This window comes from Canis lupus, chromosome X (genome assembly GCF_011100685.1).
Source record: "Canis lupus familiaris isolate Mischka breed German Shepherd chromosome X, alternate assembly UU_Cfam_GSD_1.0, whole genome shotgun sequence".
NCBI classification, from domain to species: Eukaryota; Metazoa; Chordata; class Mammalia; order Carnivora; family Canidae; genus Canis; species Canis lupus.
In genome coordinates, this window is record NC_049260.1 from 84,481,438 (window position 1) to 84,503,684 (window position 22,247).

Here is a 22,247-nt window from a genome sequence, read left to right on the forward strand (position 1 = left end):
CTCTAGGCAATATCTGTTGCCCACCTCAGTGGCTATAGATTCCACTACAGTGAATCACTACCTGTCCTACAGGTAGACTTTGGTGGTCTCACATTCGTTGGGTAGGAGGTGAAGTCACTGGTGCCATGTTTTCTAAGGGGCCTTGCAAGAGCAAGTATCCTAAAAGCTGCAGGCAAAGAGGCCTATGAAGGGAAGGGGCCATAGGAACATCTGCCAATGCAAACCAACCAAAACATAACCAGCTCCCACTGTAAGGCATGGGGCTAGGCTCCAGGATAAGAACTATATTGGGCTGCAAATGGGGAGGGCTGAGAATAAGTTCTCTCCCTTTTTGAAAGTGCTGAGACATTCTGGAGATTTTAATCCATGGCTGGGACTGGGTGTGTTTCTCATTATTCCCATCACCTCATCATACCCAGGGATACCTGTCGGCATCCTGATCAACAACGTCTCTAGGGTGGGTTGTATCACTTAAGGCAGGGCTGGTGTGGGAGAAACAGCCCCACTTGGGGCCTTTCTAGGAACTGATCTGGCTGTGAGACAATGGCCTCAGAATGATGAATCATTGGGCTAGTTCTTTCTCATCAAGTCCACTGGGTCCCTTTTGGAAATATGGATGATGTCGGCTGCCTTTTCCTGTCCTTTGCAAGTACTGCTAGAGTACTAGGTGCTCTCACAGGTCAATCCATGCAAAGATTTCCAAGAACCAAGAACCTAAACCAGTGAAGCTCCCAACCATACAGGGAGCTAGAACAGGGACTTGACACGTGGACTTTGAGGCTCAGAGCCATGGATGGAATCACGTGACAAGACAGGCCAGATGTGTTCTCTCTCCTGCCCCTACTCCTTCTCTCTCCTCCAAAGATAGTGACACTCCCTTCTAGACCATGTGACCAAGTGGGTACCTAGTCTGCTTCAAGCAAATTTAGGCAGGGGTCAAGTTCAAAATGGCAGAGTCCTATCACTCCTCTTTGACTCAAGCAAGGGACCAAGCAGATGTGTCTCAGTGGAGCATGTCTGTTAACACGAAAGCTACAGAGAAGGGCAGGTAGGACCTCCAGTGTTATATTGCCAGGATCACTCTCCTCTAAACATTTGGGCTAAGGGAACAATCTAGACTGGGTGAGAGCCTACACTCTGAGATTTAAGAGTGGGAGGTCAATGCTCTAGTGGGAAAAGATGGCTTCTTCCCACCAACAAACTCTCGAGATGGTTTTGAATCATCCAGCTGGGGCACTGAGGGTTGGGAGTGGGGGCAAGTGATTCTCCAGTAACCTATAATAGGTCAGGAAAGAACCACTGCATCCAAATCAATGGGAGCAATAAAAAAATGTAAACCAGCTGGGCCTTTTGTAGGACACACAGAAAATCAAGGGATGAGCCTTTGCCCTGAAATGAAGAGGCCTCTGGAAATTATGGGATTTAGGATTTTCAAAGTCCATTTGCCCACAGGTTTTTTTTTTTTTTTTTTAAGGCTTTGAAATACTTTCAGGGCAAATGGAATCTACCGGAGGCAATTTAGGATTGAAAATCAAACTGCATCTTTACCTCCTACTCCTCCGCATTTCATAAATTTGTATCAGAATGCCTCAGAATTTAAAAATAATACACTTCAAATCAAACCCAGATCGATAATAAATACTTCCAATTCTTCTAATACATCACCATTTTTTATTAAGAGTTTTATTTTGCATGCTCTTCTTTTAAGCCTGTTAGTTTCCAAAGCGATTCAATGTTTTTTATCTGTAATCTGAAATTTACATCTAACTCGTAACAGATGTGATCAACTAGCTTTGGTTTGACCAGCTTTGTTGAGATTTATAGTAGGGGTTCTTTGTAACGGATTGGTTTTCACCCATGTTATTCAATCATTTGGTTTAATAATTTATTACTTTTAACCCGTTCAGAGAACCAGCTTTGATTTGTTTCTCCTTTAAAGGAAACAAAACATGTTTGTGGTTTCATAAAAAGGAACCAGCTGAGCTCTTGCTCTAAAGAGCCTAAAAAAGTAAGAAGCAGTCAATTGTTTGATTGAATTTCTCCTCCCCCTACCCCCACTACTGGGGTGGAAGTGGGGACTGGGGAACTAGGCTCAGGAAGGTCTGGGCCACGGACGTGTGTGGGTGCCTGCTGCAGCCAGCTGGTTGGCTGAGTGGGCTGCGTGTCCCTGTTAACCTAATGTCAGTTCTCCTGGTGCTTGGCCAGGATGTTTCTGGATTTCTTACTGGATTACTCATTTCTAACGACAATCTCCTCATATGAGTTAGAATCTCTGAGCCTGGGGCCCAGAATATGTCTCTTTAGCAAGAGGCCGGGGGAGAATCCTGGGCACAGAGAGGTATGAGAATTACTGCTTCTAAGGCACAGGGTTAAGAGCTTCAGAAGTGTCTGGCACTGAGTATCTGTGAATATCAAGTGCCCAACTGGAAAAACAACCAACCTCTCATTCTATTAACCAGCCAATCCAATCCAACACACTTTCCCCCAGTGCCCTGCGACCCCCTAGGGCAACTGAGAAAACGCTGGGCACTGCATTAGTTCCCTGCTTTTTTGCCTTTTGTCCTAAATAAAGACAGACTCGCTTTGAGGCTTGATGGTAAGTGATGCTTGTGTAACTTTCTGATATGCATGGGAGACAAGGCCCTTTCCAGGTCCAGCCCTCCAAATACGGGGCAGAGGAGGGGGTGCGCTGTGGTAGAACTGCTGTGGATGTGGTACAAAAGGAGCATGCTCCTTACCTTGGCCATGCTTGTGTTTGTTGTTGATGACAATCTGCACAATGGTGCCCGACGCTTGCTGGGAATCCATAAGAGCTCCTCGGTGACTTCTGGCCCCAGGAAAGCGGGGCAGACCTCCAGCCTGTCGGCTTGGTGGAGGGTCATAGTGCGAACGGTGGTAAGAATGTCTCTGTAAAATGACAGGGCACATTCAGCTCCCCAAATCTGCCAGAGGGAAGGCAGGAGTGGACTTATACACAGCTAGAGTCCATCTGATGACTTCTAGCAATGAGCTTAGGTCTGATCTTAAATGAACTACACATCCACCCACACTGGTAGCAACACAGGGATGTGAAATAAGAGCAGCCTTGAGAATGGACTGAGATTTCCCTCTCTTCTTGCAGAAGACTGGGCTAGCTTCATAGACAAACCTCAGAGGGAGCAAAGAGCCAAAGAACGGTCAATAAAATGTCCTTCCCACTCCTGAGAATCTCATACGTAAGAATTAAGGTAGCAGCCTGCAACACAAGGGCAGAATGGGACACAGGCCACAGAAGTAGGAATTGCTGTGCAAAGTAGGAAGAGAAAGAGAACTGGTTGGGGACGGTTTGTGACCTGGACCAAGGAGGCTGGACAGACTTTTTGCAGGCAGAGCTGGTGAGGAATATTCCAGGCAGTGATTCCAAGTTGAGAAGGTGTAGCAGAGAACATAGAGTCCATAAAAGGGAACAGATGAAGGATAACATTCCAAAACGTGGGCTGCAGCCAGATCAGGGAGGACTTTACATGACAGGCGAAGGGGTGAAGACTTTATGTGGTAGGCAACAGAGGTGATGGTGTGGGAGCCTTTATGGGATTTTTTTTAAGGTAGGGAAATCCTCAGAATTGTGTTTCCAAGCATTGATTCCGGATCATGTATAGAGTAAACTGAGCAGGAGGAAGAGATGGGACCCTAGGATAGTCCAGATTAGATGCACTGACACTAAATGCAGCCAATGGCATGAGATTACACGGCAGAGTAGAGATACCCTAGACATGTTGTAGAATTGACAGTATATGACAGTACCAGGATGTGAGCCAGAGGTGAGAACTTTGTTTTGCTCACTGCTATATCTCCAGGGCCCCAAACAGTGTCCAGCATTTAGACGGGGCTCATTAAACACTTGCTGAATGAATGAATGAATGAATGCCATGGTCCCTAATGAAAGCTGAAAATCTTATAGTCCAAATGATGCAACCATTGCTCTCTTAGTGAGGGTTCAACACATGATGAGCCCACTATTCTGCTACCCACCCCTTTCCCAGGAGCTAAGGGAGCATGAAGGCAGAGGAGGATGGAATGGATGAAGACTGGACCCTCAAGCGAAAAACCATATAACATTTTGTTTTAGGGGCAAGTGTTAGGGGTAACACTAGTGGGACAGGAGACCCACTAAAAATCTTCCACAGGCAATTAGAAAGATGCTTATATTCAGTGTTAGAAATGGCAAGGGGTCTTGGGAAGGTAGTTATAAGATCCTCTGACCCCACCATCCCAGAAAACATGTATTACAGTTATGTCCCATAGACACACATGTTGCAAATGTAGCTTTCGGAATTATTATTACTCTCTTGTGGAGGGAGGCACTGGTGGGAGAAGGGGGGAGAGAACAGGAGCTGGCGTAAGAGAAAGAGAACATAATTCTGTCAATCTAGGAAGAGTCCATGCTGGTGCATTGCTATGAAATCTCACACAAATAAGAATTTGCATCAATTGATTATCATGTACACAGATGGGATTCTTAGTACAAATATTTTTCATTCCCACAATGGCTCATGTGTCTTTTTCACTCACATTCCACCAAGACCGTTACAGATTGTTCTGTCCTTTCTGGAGTTTAGCAAAGTTTTGCCAAAGGAACACAGAGAGGACAGTTTGGCTGGTGGGTGTCCTACCAATGATGCCGAAGGAAGGGAGTTCACCGGGGCTAGAACTTGAGAGAGAAAAGGTCGCTGACCCAAAATGAGCTGCAAGTACAAGAAGTTCTCTGATTCATGAGGGTGAAAACAAAGTGAAAAGCTCTTCTTCGGTACCAGGCACTCAGACCCTGGACATTGGGTAAGGGCAGAAAAAAAAAAGAGAGAGATTCAAAACCAAAAAACAAAACAAAACAAATTTTTAAAAAATCACAAAAAACACAACACAAAAAAACCTTAAGGATTTTGATTAGCTCTCCAGAACATCCCCCTATTCAAGTCTTTCATTTTACAGATGGAGAAACCGAGGCCAGAGAGGAGTGGGGTTTTTTATTCAGGGTGACAGTGAAGATTGAGTTTTTGGAGATGGCAGGAGAGTGAGGATTGGGGGAGAAGACAGGAAGAAAGGAAAGAGAAAGTGAGAGAGGGAATGTGTGGTCAAGCTCAGTGGCCTGCAGATGGTTGGCTAAAAGCTGCTCCAAAGAAAATATCAAAGTCTGCTAAGAGAGAGGCGCCTGGGGGGTGTAGTCGGGTAAAGTATCCAACTCTTGGTTTCAGCTCTGATCATGAACTCGGGATTGTGAGATTGAGCCCCATGTCGGTCTCTGTGCTCAGTGGGGAGTCTGCTTGAGATTCTCTCCCGCTGTCCCTGCCCTCTCCCACCCAAATAAATCAATAAATCTTAAAAAGAAAAAAGTCTGCTAAAATACAGTGTTCACAACCTGGGGGTGGGGGTTTTTTGATTTAAGGGTAATGGCTCTTTTAGAGTTGCTCCCCTAAACAAAGGAATGAAGGAGGCTTACCAGGGACCATTCTGACCTTGTAACTTAATGCAAGGGAGAAAAAAGACATTAAGGCCTTGGAGTTCTAAGTGAAACTGGACCTTATCTTCAAACCCAGCTGTGAAGATCTGGCTTTGAGAGAGCAGGTTAAGGTAGAAATGGCCATATGCCTATGCTTTGTTTTATTCTGTTCAATATTTTGGTATTATTTGATTTCCTGACTTCAGTGCTGGTAACTCTCTCAGGCATTTTTTTTAAAAGATTGATTGACTGACTGATTGATTGATTGAAGTAATTTCTATACCCAACACGAGGCTCAAACTCACAACCCAGAGATCAAGAGTCACATGCTCCACTGACTGAGCTCTACCAACCAGCCAGGTACCTCTATCTCAGGCTTTTGAAGTAGTTCTCACACACTTCTTTTCTGGTGGTGGAAAATCCCATTATAGAAAGTTCCCCAGGAACTTTTTCCTTACTTGTCCTAGGTCTAAGATGGGAGGGTTTTATTGGCAGAGATAGGAAAATAGGACAGTTCAGGAAAAGCCTTCAAAGGGCCTTCAGGGCTATGAATCTAAAGTTACCATAAAATAAAAAGTTTAATTTTAAAAAAAGGTCTTCAGGGGCATCCAGGTGGCTCAGTAGATTATGAGTCTGCCTTCATCTCAGGCTCAAGTCATGATCCCAGGGTCCTGTGATCGAGCCCTGCTTTGGGCTTCCTGCTCAGCAGAGAGTCTGCTTCTCCCTCTCCCTCTGCCCCTGCCACCCCCACCCTGTGCTGTCTGTCATAAATAAGTAACTCTTTAAAAATGTCTTCAGAATGTGTCATGATTCACACAGCCATGAGCACATTATATCTTCATCACTGGCACTCTAGGACCATCCCCACCTGAGAGACCCTTGGGCCAGTTTCCTTCCCAAACCATTGTTCTGACAATGTGAGTGAGACATGGATTTCTATCTGTTTCATATTGTTTCTATCGCTAAATCTTTCCCTTTTCTAATGGTAAATCTCTGAGTAATCTATTGGGGGCAAAGTCAGAGTTTGGCCGTTGTCCAAAACAAAATTCGGCTTGCTTTCATGTTCTGGCTTTATGACCTGTGTCTACTTCTCCCTCCCTGTAACACACACAGAAACACATGCACACACACACACCCATGGTATTAGGACCAGTGCATATGAACTTATGATCCGGAAACCAAACAGAAACCACTTCAGGTTTTTATAAAGGAGTTGTAATTGAGCCACTGGTGACGGGTTCTCCTTCCTGTGAACTTCATAAAACTTGGTAAACTGATGGTTTTCAGCCCACTTGGCAAAATAAAGCAATCCTCTGTGTTTCTGTCAAACTAAGGTTTTTGATGGTTTCCTGTAAATATGAATGGTCTATTAAAGTGACAGTCTACTGAATTGGCAATGTGCTGTTAGTGCTGCATTAAATTTTTTTAATTTTTAAGATTTTATTTATGAGAGACACAGAGAGAGGCAGAGTCATAGGCAGAGGGAGAAGCAGGCTCCCCGTGGGGAGCCTAATGCAGGACCCGTTTCCAGAACCCCGGGATCATGTCCTGAGCCAAAAGCAGCTGCTCAACCACTGAGTCACCCAGGTGTCCCAGTGCTGCATTTCTTGATCCCATAGAGAGCATTAGGCCTGCAAAGGATATTCAGAATGGGTTCTCCTACCTTCTAATTTTCGGCTGGTCAAGAGCCAGCAACAAGTTAGAAGCATCTCTCTCTGATTTGGGACAAATTTCTGTGCATTCACATTCATGAAAAGCCCCTCACATACATTTCACCCTGCCTTCCATACCCATTCATTCAAAATGAATTTCTTGGGGGCCTACTGTGTGCCAGGTACATATTTTTCTAGTACTACAGATGCTCTTTATTATTCAAATCATATCCCACAGTATCTACCCACTTTTAGAACAAAGGAAAATATTTATTTATAATAAAGTGGAACCATCTGGACATTTTGTTCTACCGGGCCCCAATGTTTGTTTCTAAAGATAGGTCTCAAACTCCTTTGAAAATCAATAACTATTTCAAGGCCCTGCATTCTATACCTGACCTCTTTCTGCTACAGGAAGTATGGGATTAAGCTCAGTCCCATCACTGGCAGTTTCGGAAGAAGGACAGACGAGACTGCAAGACAAGGGTGCAGCTGGAGGCAGCATAAAATGAAGTCAGGAAGAAAGGCGAATTAATGGCCTTACCAGCAGGACCACCAACCTGGCCTCAACGCTTAGCAGATAGAGCTAGGTGGAGAAAATCTTTTTAAGTTTTTTAAACTTTTTTTTAAGTTCCAGTTAGTGAACTTTCAGCCCAATATGAGTTTCAGGTGTACAATATAGTGATTCAACACTTCCCTACAATGCCCAGAGATCATCACAAGTGCCCTCCTTCATCTCCATCTCCTGTTTCACCCATCCTGGGGATCCAGAATCACTGGGAAACTGGGAAGCCCATTCTCTCTTGCAGGAATGCTGCTTTTTTTTTTTTGAGATATCCAGAGTATTGTTCTTCACATTCCCCCAACCCACAATCCTTCCACACTCATTCAGAAACAGCAAGGTCTAGAAAATAGTAGGAGCAGAGAATAAAGCAGACATCATTTCAACTCCCTACTGAGGGTGTGCTGGTGAGCCGGGTATATGCAGGTCAGAAGTGGCACATGAGACAACCAGGACACATGGACTAAGCAACGCCGGGATGTTTAGACTGGCTATTTTATTACATTCCTATCAACACTTTCCTCACACCTGCCTCCCTCCCCATCCTCAGGCTTGCCATATAATTCCCTAGACTCTGGCCTTCTATACAATGCTTGTTGAGAACTAATTCCACAGGTTTTAAACAATCATTTAAACGTTATATACTGCACAACAAATTGACGCTCATTGAAAAACATCCAATGATACAGAAGAGATAAGGAAAAAAATCAGGCTCTCCCTTTCCCCCTGCTGCTTCTACCCCTCTGAGATTATCACTCGTAACCTATTGGTATCTGACCTTCCAGATCTTTTCATATGCATTCAATTTGTGCAGGCACACAGGAAATGACAGTATGAGTTGCACCCTGCACCTTGGTTTGTTTACATAACATATCTTGGGGATCAGGGCACCTGGGTGGCTCAGTGGTTGAGTATCTGCCTTCAGCTCAGGGCATGATCCCAGGGTCCTGGGATCGAGTCCTGCATCAGGTTCCCTCTGAGGAGCCTGCTTCTCCCTCTGTCTATGTCTCTGCCTCTCTCTGTCTTTTAAATAAATAAATAAAATCTTTATCTTGAGGATCCCTCCACTTGAGTACACTTTTGATGTCTTGCATTCTACTTAACAACAGTACCATGTCCCACAGATTGGGTGTGTTCAACCAAGCCCCTATTACTTACGTTTGGGTTCCTTCCACTGGCTTTGCTCTTATAAAAATAATGTTGCACTGAATGCCCCGTATACTTTTTTGTATAGGGTTTCAATCAGTACCCATTTATGTACCATGAATGCCTTCATACATTTTGTATATTTTTATAATCCATCAGTATGATGAGATTCTTTGAATTGGAACATCTCCTTTTCAGATTTTAAGAAGTTCAAGGTATTGCTGTACTTAGACATATGTTTTGGAGAGAGGGATTGCATTTTGCCAATTACTTTGAAATACACAGGAACAAGAGATGCTGTTGCTATACACTGAACATACAAATGGGATATTGCAGGGTGGGGAAGGAGTGTGTAGCTGCTACCTTTTTTTCTCTTGCTGCTGTATGACTGAGAGCCTAAGGCTTAGGAGAGGCTTTATGGAGACATGTCCACAGTACCTCTGCCTAAAGAATGGACAGATCCACCTTATAATCCCACAGAAGCTCCTCTGTTAAGGACTATTGAGGACAGAGGCAGTGACCTGCCTTCCATCCAGAAGGCAAAGATTTGGCAAGCTAGCCCGAAAGGCTACCAACTTCCAATCTAGATAAGGGATACTTAGGTGCTGGGGCTGTGATTTTTTTTGTGCCCCTGTCCTGGCTCTAGTTACCAAATATACAGTGGACTTACATGTTTTGAGATTGGTGATAATATCGTTTAGTTTTCTAAGGCAAGGGAAAGAGAAATGGTGTTATAAATGGGCCCTTTTATGGAGTTCCTAGGATAACAGCCATGGAAGGAGAAAAGTTTGGCCTGGTTCTGCGGGGTGTTAAATTATTTGAGCTATTCACACTTACTGCTTCTCTGTTGGCAGGTTGCCGGAAGATATCACCATCAGAATGTTCCCACGACAATTCTCCATCCCCTGTTTATTGCAAAATAAAGAGAGTCATACAAACATAGAAGGGAAAATCGTCACCCTTGTGACCTAGCAACATTTTTGATTCTATGATCCCAAATTTCTCCAGACATTTTAACTGTTGTTAAGATGGCTATCCTTCTGTGTGCTGGGGGGCTCGGCTGGTTGGGCGTTGGACTCGATTTCGGCTCAGGTCATGATCTCAGGGTCATGAGATCGAGCCCTGTATTGGGCTCTGTGATGGGTGCAGAGCCTGCTTAAGATTATCTCTGCTCCCCCTCCCTTCTCTCTCTCTCTCTCAAAAAAATGGCTCTCCTTCATAAAGTGACCCTGAAAGATTCCTCTCTGGGCCTGCCTCATTTTTCAAAACAACTCTGAAGAAAGCTGCCACTTTTCAAAAGAGCCGATCGATTCACATTGCACAAAATTTGGGAAACAAAAGACAAAATAATCACTTTCCACTGTAATAGAGCTGTCAGCCTCATTTTTGCTTATCTTATCCAGTGACAGTTAAGTATTTTGCAGGTCATATTTAACCTGTGTTTAAACTACCCTTACAAAATAAGAGATTCGAGGATTTGGGCTGTCATAATTTGTTAAAATCACCATTATGTCTCTGGAAAGTTAGGCCCTGGTCTGAAAGTTAAGGTAAGACTTGTGGTGGCTGGAATATTTACATAACAGATATCCAAGATTTACTCCTCTTTTTTTTGCCTGAGATCACTTCCCCTGGTTTGTATGTCCATTCTTTGAACAGTAAACTACTTATCATTGCCTCACTGCCAGAGTAACTGGTTTGAGGAGGAAGATCCGACTTTTAGTCTTGAGAACAACACACTACAGACAGTGATATTCCTCTACTGATTAAAGATCACCAACCACAGGACAATTTCCAAGGATTTTACCTCGTGTTATCTATGACCAACCAAGTCACTGGGAAGAGCTTGGTCTTACTCTCAGTATCAATTCAACCATGTATTTGGCAGGGTAACAGGAAATACCAAAAAGTATCAGCATTTATGGATTTTCTGTTTGAATTTATCCCTCGAGCTTTCAAAGCCCACATGGAGATAGTAACATGTTACTGGTTCAAGGATGTGGTAGTCCTGTGAGGGAAAATTAGATAATATCATTGGCTTTTAGGATGTGCCAAAGACCTCGAAATTCCTTTGAAAGCAATATTATCTGGCAGTGACATATAACAAAGTTATGACTTTAGCCCTTCATGATTTAAAGATCATTTCATGGGAGAAAAAATTAGGATTCGTCAAGAGGTGCTTGGGAGAGATTGAAGGAGTAAGTGATCAGTAAGACAGAATCATGGAAAGCTTCCCAAAATAATCAGTCATGTTTTTAGAAGTAGGCATCACGGTGATATGATTTAACATAAGTAACTGCAAAGGAGCAGAGCTTTGAAACAGTAAGGAACATATGGAAACAGCCAACAGGATGTGGCTGTGGCTGTAGTAGAAAGTTCAGATGTGAAACAAGAGAGATGGTGGAGAGATGATGGAGAAGGAAGAGGGAAAGGGGAATAAGAGAAAGAGGGGAGGGAGACTTAAGTAAGGGTAGTAAATAATTGCTGTGTAGACTTCAGAAAGAGGCTAAAGAATTCACATTTTATCCTGTTACTGATTTTTATGTAGAGTTCCTACAGTAAAAGAAAGAGGTGACTTGTGGCAGCTTTGCCTGGCAATTGAGTGTCACCTAGCTGGGGAGCAAGTGGAATCTTGAGAGGCCAACCAAGAGGTTGTTGTAGTAACATGTGACAGGTCCCGAGAATCTCTAAAACAATGAAACAATGAAGGAGGGACAAACCAGACTACTCCAGATAAAAAGGAAATGATAAGATCCCTTGGGGATATTTGCTAACAGAGAATGGTGGTAAGGGAAAAAACAGTACAAAAGGATGTTAGGATTGGAGGGCACCTGGGGGGCTCCATCAGTTAAGTAGCCCACTCTTGATTTCAGTTCAGGTCGTGATCTTGGGGTCCTGGGATCGGGCCCCATGTCCGTCGGGGAGTCTGCTTGAGGATTCTCCCTTTCCTTCTCCCTCAGCCCCTCCCTGCTGCTCTCATGATCTCACTCTCAAATAAATAATTAAATCTTAAAAAAAATTTTTTTTTACATAAAAAGATGCTAAGGGTTGCAAGTATGACCAGCTGGGAAATGGCACTGCCCTTGACAGTAAGGTGGGATGAACTTAAATGTACTCATTCTGTTTTCACTGGCAGTGGCAGGTCTAAGCTTTGTCGTGAGCCAGATGAAAATGTGGGACCGGAGAGAAGACTGGAAACCAGAAGAGATTCACCAGCAAATGGCAGAACAGAATGTCAAAGCTATAGGATATGTTTTCTAATCTAAGTAGCCCAAAAAGAACAAATTTTAAAAGAAAAATGAGGGGATCCCTGGGTGGCTCAGTGGTTTAGCGCCTGCCTTCAGCCCAGGGCATGATCCTGGAGACCCGGGATCAAGTCCCACATCGGGCTCCCTGCATGGAGCCTGCTTCTCCCTCTGCCTGTGTCTCTGCCTCTCTCTCTGTCTCTCATGAATAAATAAAATCTTTAAAAAATAAAAAAAAAGAAAAATGAGAGAAGAGCTCTCTTCCCCAAATGCCCTTTGCAAATGTAGACTTAACGGTTGGTACTGGCATGCAATGTTTACTTAGCATGACCTTCTGAGAAGGTCAATTTATTGCATTTAGACTCTAGAGTCTTCAAAGGGCTTTTAGATAGTGTCTTGAAATACTTAGCGTCTAAGCAGAATCTCGAAGCAAGTAGTCCCTGTTAAGTGAGCCGATAGGTAAGATAGCAAGACAATGAGGAGGCAAGTCGGGATCAAGCATGGGAGTGGACTATTGATGTCTTGTAACAACAACGTGTCGCAACACCTAAGCATTTGCAGACAGGCATGTGTGCCTCAATCGGAATCATTTCACCTCATTAAAAACTACTGGAGTCATTACTTCTGTATAGATCTCAAGTAGGAATGACTACTATTTTGGTTGCTTTTGAGCTTTTGACATCATCAAAATGGCATTCTCTAAGTTGGAATGTTCTGTAAGCAAGGAGTCATTCGATATAATTTGAACCATAGTTAAATTGGAAGAATCTTCTCAGATGTCCACATTTTGTTCAACTGTGAGTGATTCTCTTAGACTTGGGCCTAATCTGTCTGGAGAGGTGATAATAGTTATCCATTTACTACTTTAGATACTACACTTTAGATATATCTAAGAGACAAAATGCATAAAAGAAAAAAGCAAGCACCAATACTCTAAAACCTGTTCCTTTCCCTCCTCCCTCCCCCATCCGATTCACTGGTAAATTATCTTGAGTGAGAGGGAGCTTCTTTTTTCAGCCAAGGCCTTACTTAAAACAAAACAAAACAAACAAAAAACCCCCCAGTGATTCTAATGGAGACAGATGGATTCTAGTTAATTCTGAGAAGCAACAAGATGTAATTTTAACCAATTTTTAAAACCAAAATGAAAAACAACTCTAGTGTACTGTATGTCAAACAATATTCGTTTAACCTTAAAAGCCACGTGTTGTTTATTCAAACCTCAATTATAATCTGAGTGGTACCCTATAGAGCTAAAATGGCTTGGCTTTCTGGTAATGGGAGAAATGGAGAACAAGCATTTGAAATACAGTCAAGAGCTGGGCTACAATTCGGACTGTTTATAACTCCCGTGGCTTCCATTAATCTCTGGTTAGCTTGAGTAGGTCACAGAAGTAAACCCTGTCCTCTCAAAAGGACTAAGTGTACAATGAGATTATTAGATACCCATGAAGATAAGCCTCAGAAAGCAAAACTACGCCAGCATGTGGCCACTTCTGAACCACACACAACATCATAAAGAGCGTGCCTATAGGTCCTGATGGATCTGAGACAACCCAGTTTCATGCCTCTTTTTCTACAGGCATAATTACTGAGCCCTCTCCCTTTCAAAAGTGTCTTGGTTTGGATGATAAGATATGTAGTCGCTCTAATCATAAGGCACATGGAAATGAAATGAATCCCCGAGACTGGGTGGGGGCTGGATGGTGATCTCTGTGACAAGGGAAAGGGATCTCTGTACTTTCAGAGCAACATGTCAAAATCAGCAGAACCAGGGCAAATTATTAAAGGGCTTTTGTGAGGGGAAACCGGAAGAAGGCGGAGAGGAAGAAAGTGATCGATCGTGACATCTCCACCTACTACGTGCCAGGTTCTGGGGTGAGCCACTTGATGGCCAGCAGATAATACCCAAGCTGGAGATGAGAGAGTGGAAGCAGATGACTCAGGGGCCTCTGCCAAACATCTAATTCTACAAATTCTGTTGAGAGGGAGCAAGCATGCTGAAATTTAAGTGAAGCTTTAAAGAACCTGGGTCACAAGGATTCTCCACTGTTAGACCTTGGAGCTAACAACGATATACAGTACCACAGGAAGTCCTCCAGTATTTTGTAGACAGTCATGTTTTCTAGAAAATACTTCACTGTCAAAGCACTTTATTGTTTGGGCTGTCAATACAAGCTCTTAGTATTTTAAACACAGTATCTGCTTGAGACACACAAAGGCACAGACAAGGGGGAATCCTGCCAAGAGGAGCAAGCCAAATCTGAAGAAGAATACAAAAGCATTTATCCAGAAAAATCAGAAATATATACTTTTTAAAAAAGGGCATTGTGAAAGTTGCATGTGCTTGTGAGAGGGAATTATGGGAGAGGGCACAGAGAAGTTATTAGCTAGATGGTACCCACAACCCAGTCTGCTCTTCCAATGGCATTGTGGTTATGCATATCCAAGATGATACTTAGAAATGGGGCCTTTGAGTCTCATCCCAATAACTCGGCTGGAAGAATTACCATGTCCAGCCCCGGGGAGCAGAGTTGTCACAAAGTCTGTTCCTCCCAGTAGCCTCAGAGTTCAGAGTCCTCAAAGTTGCTCCACATCCCCAAGTTGAGAGGCAACATAGCAGTCACAGCTAAGAGAACCACCCACGTCAGCCAGACTACCTGGGTCCAAGTCCTGGCTCTGCCCCTTTGCACCCGTGTGACTCTGGGCAAGTGATGAACCTCTCTGAGTCTCAGCTTCCTTATGGCTAAAATGGAGACAATCAAATCCAGCCCAGAGAGTAGTGGGGGATGAAATGGATTAGTGTGAGCAAAGAGCTCAGAGCAGTGCCTGGCATAGCAAGTGTTATTCCTCCTATTCCTCCCATCTTTTCCCTCCTCTTCTTCCCTCATTCCCCTCAAGAGTAGCTTACCCATGGGGAAAACCCAACTTAAGGACTCCCGTGAGCATTTGAAGTATCTAACAAGGAAAGGCTCTGGATTAAACAAAAAATGAAGCCCAACAATAAGAAAAACATTTATGCCTGCTCATAGAAATGGAATTATCTCATTTTAAAATCATTCCATTTTGATTTTTTTTGTATAGATATTTTTCCCTTTTTTATTTTATTTATTTTATTTTTATTTTATTTTTTATTGGAGTTCAATTTGCCAACACATATCATAACACCCAGCGCTCATCCCGCCTAGTGCCCCCCTCAGTGCCTGTCACCCAGTCACCCCATCCTCCGCCCACCTCCCCTTCCACTACCCCTTGTTCATTCCATTTTGAAAGCCAGGATCCTGGATGCAGGAAAAGAAAAAAAGAAAGAAAAAAGGCCACAGAGATTCTTTTAGCCCCATTCCTTCTGAACTGGCTTAGATTCTCTCATAATTATGCTAGTCCTCTCCTAATTGTCATCTTTGTCAAAGAGGCATTTGAGTTTTAATGCCATCCCTTATTCTCTCTTGACTTAAGATGAGGCTGAAGAGGGCAGATACCTGCTTCATTGGGAGACAGTGCAATCTTGTAGTCATAAAGCAGAGTGATAACAGTCCAAGGACCCAAATAAAGAGAGTCCTATGATACCACATCCATACAGGGAAAATAACAAGCAGATAGATGGAGAAGGGAAGCTCAGAGATCTATCAATGTTTACTGCTGGTCAACCTGGGAATTAATGGAAAGCAGTCCATTTAAAGTCCTTCAATTCACAAATACTGCATTAGCTCCCCGGCCTTATCCAAAGAGGACTGGGATGTCTGGTGGGAGTAGGGGACATGGGGTTGGTTTTCATGGCTAAATCCAAGGGGTAAGTGGATGTAGTCATTCTAGTGATTTGCTTGAATAAGTGGTATTCACTGTCCACTTTGCCTCGGCTACAAGAGACTTGGACTTTGTTGTAACATAGATAATATTCAAATATGACTCCCCCTGCCTGACACTGCTTGTCTTGCTCACATTTCTTTTTCTTGTTCATGCTGTCAGTCAACAAATCAGACCAATTTCTAGAAATACTGGGGTCTAGGCTCACGAAGATTATTCCAATGAGAATAATGCACATATGTGGTGGTGTGTTTCTGGGCAGTCATGGCATCCCTTGAAGCAGTCAGAAGGACAGGGCTGAAGGAAGAGTAGCTTTAACCTGTGAAGAAGTACTTGCTCTGAAATACTTCACTGGAAATTCCTTATTTTTATTATAGAACCAGATCCCTATACATATGAGAAACCCTTCAATCCCAGAGCAGGATGGGGGTGTTTATTCGACATGGCCAATTAGGAATCGGTGTTATTCATTTGTTAAGCTCAGAATGAAAGTCAATGTCAACGCTGTCTCATCCACTGTCTGAAGGGCTTTCTGTCTAAGAAGAAACATTCTAAGTGGCACCTGGGTGGCTCAGTCGGTGAAGTGTCTGCCTTTGGCTCAGGCCATGATCCTGGGATCCTGGGATTGAGCCCTGCACTGGGCTCCCTGTTCGGTGGGGAGTCTGCTTCTCTCTCTCTCCCCTGCTAGTTCTCTCTCTCTCTCTCTCATTCTAATAAAATAAAAATAAAATCTTTAAAATAAAAAAGAAACATTCTAGACATAAGAGATATCCCAAGTAGGAACACGATGACCAGAGAGGAGTGAGAGTCCTGGGAGTGTCAGTAAGTACCTGAACATGAAATCTGAGCACAAGGGCTGGAGAGAGAACAAAAGCAAGCTGGAAAGTTTCCATGGAAAAAGGAAGCTTCCAGTGGAGATTTAGATTTAGATTTAGAAGAGGAAGGCCAAGGGTGGGCTGTCAGATGGTCCCCATCTTCATGAACATGAATGGTTCACCTGAGAACAGGGCTTATTAATGGTTGTCAGACTCTTCTGTCACTGAAGAGGTCAGAGTGTTTCAGCACATTTTGAAGTTTCAGTTAGAGCACAGCAACTCAAAAACCATAAATGACTGAATTCATTTTTATCTTTTTTGAGCAGTGTGTCTCATTAACGATGTCTTCTTCCTCATCATGACCTGGTGATGGTGGTGTTTCTGCAGAAAATGTGGACAAAACCCAAAACAATGCTAGGCCAATACACGAGGATCTATATTTGGAGGTGCTGTTATTTTCCCCAGTTCTGTTTGATTTTGAGAAGTTTGAAAACTTGGGGAGATTTTTTTGACATTATTACAAAATGAACTACCTTGCTCACCACTTCCCTCAAGACCTCTGGGTTCCAGCCAAGAAGGCACCTCACGTGTAATTTTGCTGCTTGTTTTTGTTTTTGTTTTTGAAAGAGAAATAAAAAGCCTTAGGTAAAATGGTAGCTGTCTTGAATACTGACAAATTGCTTTTAGACAGTTGCTTCTGGTTTTCAGTCACTTGTGGAAGTTTGTAGAAATAGCTCCAATTTCATAAAGCAAGATTCAATTTTCTCCTTTGGCTCTTTGGAAATGTATTGGATAAATGAGCTTGGATTGATTAAGTTGTAAGTTCAGTCATCTCTCTGGCCTCCCTACCTAGGACTCACTTAGAATGCTGTCAAGAGATTTTCATAGCTGTAGCTCTTTCTTTTTAATATATCCACCACAAGAAATGCGTAATTTTATGCTAGGGTAAACAGAGGAAAAGGGTGGCCCTTCCCCAGGTAAGGAGCTGAGACCAATGAAATGATGAACAATACAAGAAAATGTTTTAAATACTGGACTCTACAAGCCAGACTAAGCCCTAAGTGTGGTCCAAGGAGCTCAAGGAGGACTAGAGTTATCAGGTGGGGCTCTTTAGAAAGGGTGGGACATGAGCTGGGCTCTTGAAAGATGGATTAGGATCGTAATCTGTAGGAGAGAGGAGGAAAGCTATTCTAAGCTTGTGGGGAGTGAGAGCTAAGAGAGGCACATAGCAGGAGACAAAAGTGGGAAGGAACAGAGCATATTTTAGGACAAAGGGAACAGCCAGCCCAGAGTATAAGGTGTGCGTGTTGGCGTCAGAGGAATGAGGATGAGTAGTAGGTTAAGGAAGGGGAAGATTGCTTTATAAATCACCTTTTAAAACCATCTGAAGAACTGACACTGTATAATGTGGTAAGATATGGTAGGCACTGACCAACAGGATCAAGTATTTCTGTAAGAAGAAAAGCCTGGACTAGGGTATTATGCACACGTAAAACAGAGGAAGGACAGTTATAGACGCTCCTACAGCATCAGGTGGCCAGTTCCACTCCCTGGTGAGATCCTGGGAGTGTAAGACTGCCATTGCTATGCCCTAACTTTTTAAAAAAGATTTTATTTATTTATTCATGAGAGACACACAAAGTAAGATTTTATTTATGTATTCATGAGAGACACACAGAGAGAGGCAGAGACATAGGCAGAGAGAGAAGCAGGGTCCCTGCAGGGAGCCTGATGTGAGACTCGATCCCAGGACCCTGGGATCACACCCTGAGCCAAAGACAGATGCTCAACCACTGAGCCACCCAGGCATCCCTGTCATGAGGATTAAATGAGGTATTACACACATATGTGCTTACACCACTGCCTGGCACATAGTAAGTGCCACATATGTACTCTGTCTATGCAAGCTTGCCTCTCAATACAGTCAACAACACCAAACCTCTCTCGTCTAGAGTTCAAGTACAGAGCCTTCCCCTTTGCTTTGGCAAGATACGCAGGAGACAGGAAGCAGAAATGATAAGTGGGAGAGGGAAGCTGGGAATGGGTATAAGTTTGAGGCCTGCCTGCCCAGAATGTGGTAGTCGTATGAGATTTTTGTTCTGATCAAGTTTCTCTAAAGGTTCCAGTGGCTGTTTGCACTCCATTTCCAGTCCAGATGAGGTTTGCTGAAGTGCCAGCAATGACATGCCAATGCTCTCCTGACTCCTAGCCTCAGGGACAGTCGAAAGCCCTGGAGCTGGGGTTGAGATCCAGTCTGTGGCTAATACTGCCATGTGACCCAGGAAGAGAGCACACACCTGTGTTGGGTGACAGCGCAGAGAAAGAACCCGTTCAAATAGGGCCCTTTATATTAACGTTTGTGAGTTCAGCACTTAAAAGGGTATTTCTCTTGCAGTATTTTGTCTGCAATTAGGGTGGTCAGCATAGGGGAGAAGTGTGTCTGCATTCCCAGCTGTATGAGTAATACGCTTATGCAAGATATACCTTTGTAAAAACACCATCTCAGCAGGAAAAAAAAATAACAAGGTGCTTCCAACATTAGCACTTCAAAGGAGATTCAATCACATTATATGCAATTGAAAGATGGAAAGAAATTCGAGGCAGAGAGAAAAGCATCAATTTTATGAAAGTGTGGGATTTAGTCTTCATAGGGAAAGATGAAAGAGAAGGGTTTATTTAGGCTGGAGGAGAGATGGTAGAGAAAGAACTTTGGGAATTGTCAAGTGTATGAAGGGACAACACAGGATCCGTCACAGCTCGCTTTTATGCATTGCTTTTGAGGACATGATAAAAGAAAGGAAATTTATTTATTTTTTTTTAAGAAAGGAAATTTAAATTGTGACAAGAGAATCACTGAGAAGATGGTGCACCCCAGGATCTGTTACCACAAGAGGGATGAGAAATTAAGTTCTGTGTGTGGAGATTAAGTAAAGAAAAAGGCAAGACTATCAGACATAGAGGAGAGGGTGCAATCATACTTAACTCCAGCCAATAAATATAATAATATTGTGTGAAATATAATAATTATTTCATATGAAGCAATAACTCTGTATCAGAATTTCTCCTAGGGAAGCTGAGGTGGCTTAGTGTTTGAGTATCTGCCTTCGGCTCAGGTTATGATCCCAGGACCCCTGGGATCGAGTCCCGTATCGGGCTCCCCACAGGGAGCTTGCTTCTCCCTCTGCCCATGTCTCTGCCTCTCTCTCTCTCTGTCTCTCTCATGAATAAATAAAATCTTAAATTAAAAAGGAAAAGAAAAAGACTTTCCTAGCTCTCTTCATCACCTTGGTTAATTTTTACCTTTCCATAGATGTTAGGTATTATAAGCTCCATTTTCAGAGCTGAAAAAAAAATGAGGCTCCATGTAGGTAAGCAGCTTGCCAGAGGTATCACTAGTAGGCGGAAGCTCAGTTACATCAAATCTGCGTCCTTCTGGCTTCAAAGCCTATGTCCGTGGCACCACGCCTTTTCTCAGGAGCAATAGTATGTCTTTTGGCATCTGCCTTTCTTTTTTTTTTTTTTTCTTTTATTCATTGTTCTTCAGTTTAGATTTCTCACGGTTTCCCTTGCTTCAAACAATATAATCTCAATCTGACAAGTGGATTATAGCAACTAGCTGGTGATGTGAGCAAACACGTGTACTCTGTGCGGATTCTCTTCCCTTTGGAGCAGACTCAAATTAAGGTGGGGGCAAAGATAGGTAGGGAGATGAGGAACAAAATGCTCATCTTTTCTGGCTTAAATGTCATAGCTGTATGGATGTACGGACACCCTCACTGTGAGAAAGCGTCATAGAAAGATACAAGGCAAACCAAATGAGGCTGTCATGAAATCCACGCTGACTTGTGAGGACCACTAGAAAGGGCATAAGAAAAGGGATGAGCATAAACTGGTACTCAGAACGAGGTCATTTCCTGAAGTGTGATGGGGTTGGAAAAGTACCTGGTCATCAGAAATGACACCAAATGATTTCTTACCTACCATGAATCAATGTACAGCCAGCACCACCCCTACCACAGCCTGTCAGTAATTCAGAGGCATAAAACACAGCAATAATATCATATGTCAGGTGCATCTAATTCAAACTATCATTTTCTTTTTATTTTATTTTATTTATTTATGATAGTCACAGAGAGAGAGAGAGAGAGAGAGAGGCAGAGACACAGGCAGAGGGAGAAGCAGGCTCCATGCACCGGGAGCCCGATGTGGGATTCGATCCTGGGTCTCCAGGATCGCGCCCTAGGCCAAAGGCAGGCGCCAAACCGCTGCGCCACCTAGGGATCCCTCAAACTATCACTTTCTGGCAGTACTTCCAAGCTAGTGTGCATTCATTCAAAGAGCGCCTACTTTGTACCTAGAGCAGTGCAGGGGGAAGAAGATGAACCAGAAATAGCTTTTGCCCTAAGAAGCTCATAATTGGGGACACCTGGGTGGCTCAGTGGTTGAGCATCTGCCTTTGGCTCAGGTCATGATCCCGGGGTCCTGGTATCAAGTCCCACGTCGGGCTCCCCTCAGGGTGCCTGCTTCTCTCTCTGCCTAGGTCTCTGCCTCTCTTTCTCTGTCTGTCATAAATAAATAAATAAAATCTTTAAAAAGAAGCTCATAATTGATAGGGAGGATAGGACATGGGCACACATAATAAAAAACAAAAGGTAATGAAGTGATAAATGCTACTAGAGAAGCACCCAGGAAGTGCTGTGGAGTCTCAGAAAGGAAGGTGGTTTACTCCTCACTTATAGATTTAAAAAAAATGCTTCATAGAGGAAGTGGCAGTTGGGCTGGCCTTTGGATAAGCGGGAATTCAGGATGGAGAAATTAAGGATGGCAGGGGGAAGGCAGAGGAGAGAGAAAGGCCTTCTGTCTAGTATTTATCGAGATGTGGCCAGAGGATTGCCTGCATCAGAATCTGAGGAGGTTGTACCTGAGCTACGTCTTGGGAAACTTGTAGGATTTCCATAGGCAGAGATGAAAGGAAAAGGATTTTCCAGAAAAAAGGCAAGTTTCCCTCCTCCAAGATCTTGCTGTCCATGTCAGTTTGTACCTAGGCATCCATTTTGTTCCCTTGACCTCCTAGTTCCCTATCATGAAATGGCTGTGACTCATTCATCCCAAAGTCAGTTGCCATATAGTTGGAATTAGATCCTCCGGCCAGTCAGAATGACATTTGCTACTTTTCTACTGCTTCCAGGTTTCAGATTTTTAATGTGCTCAGTTTAAGTGCACTAAACCCAAATATGAACCATTGTTAGGGCTGCCTCCAGTCATCTACATGGTCTTAGGAATAGGTTCTTAAAGCAGAGTCTACGGGCCATCTGCCTCCAAGTGGACAATGGGGCCTGCCCACATGTACATGCCGGGACCCCACCCCAAAGCCATTGAATCACAATCTTGCAATTGTTGTCTGAGGATCTGAAAGTTCTCCAGGTGATTCTGAAGCACACTAATGTTGGAAAAATCTTGCTGGCAGGGGGGCGGGTAGTGAAAGCACAAAGGTAAGACAGCACAGGAACACTGAGAGAAGAACCTGAGGTGCGGGAATGGAAGAATATG

General features: G+C 43.4%; 1 protein-coding gene across 6 annotated transcripts in view; it reads right to left on the reverse strand.

Moving 5' to 3' along the window:
- The window catches only part of CHRDL1 (chordin like 1), a 120,414-nt gene that overhangs the window by 14,591 nt on the left and 83,576 nt on the right, over positions 1–22,247 (reverse strand). For all 6 annotated transcript variants that reach the window (XM_038588076.1, XM_038588077.1, XM_038588074.1 and 3 more), the window contains exons 7-8: positions 9,674–9,741; positions 2,739–2,907 (exon numbers count right to left, since the gene is read on the reverse strand). In XM_038588076.1, the coding sequence (XP_038444004.1) occupies positions 2,739–2,907; positions 9,674–9,741 (237 nt within the window). The remainder of the gene's footprint in view (positions 1–2,738; positions 2,908–9,673; positions 9,742–22,247) is intronic.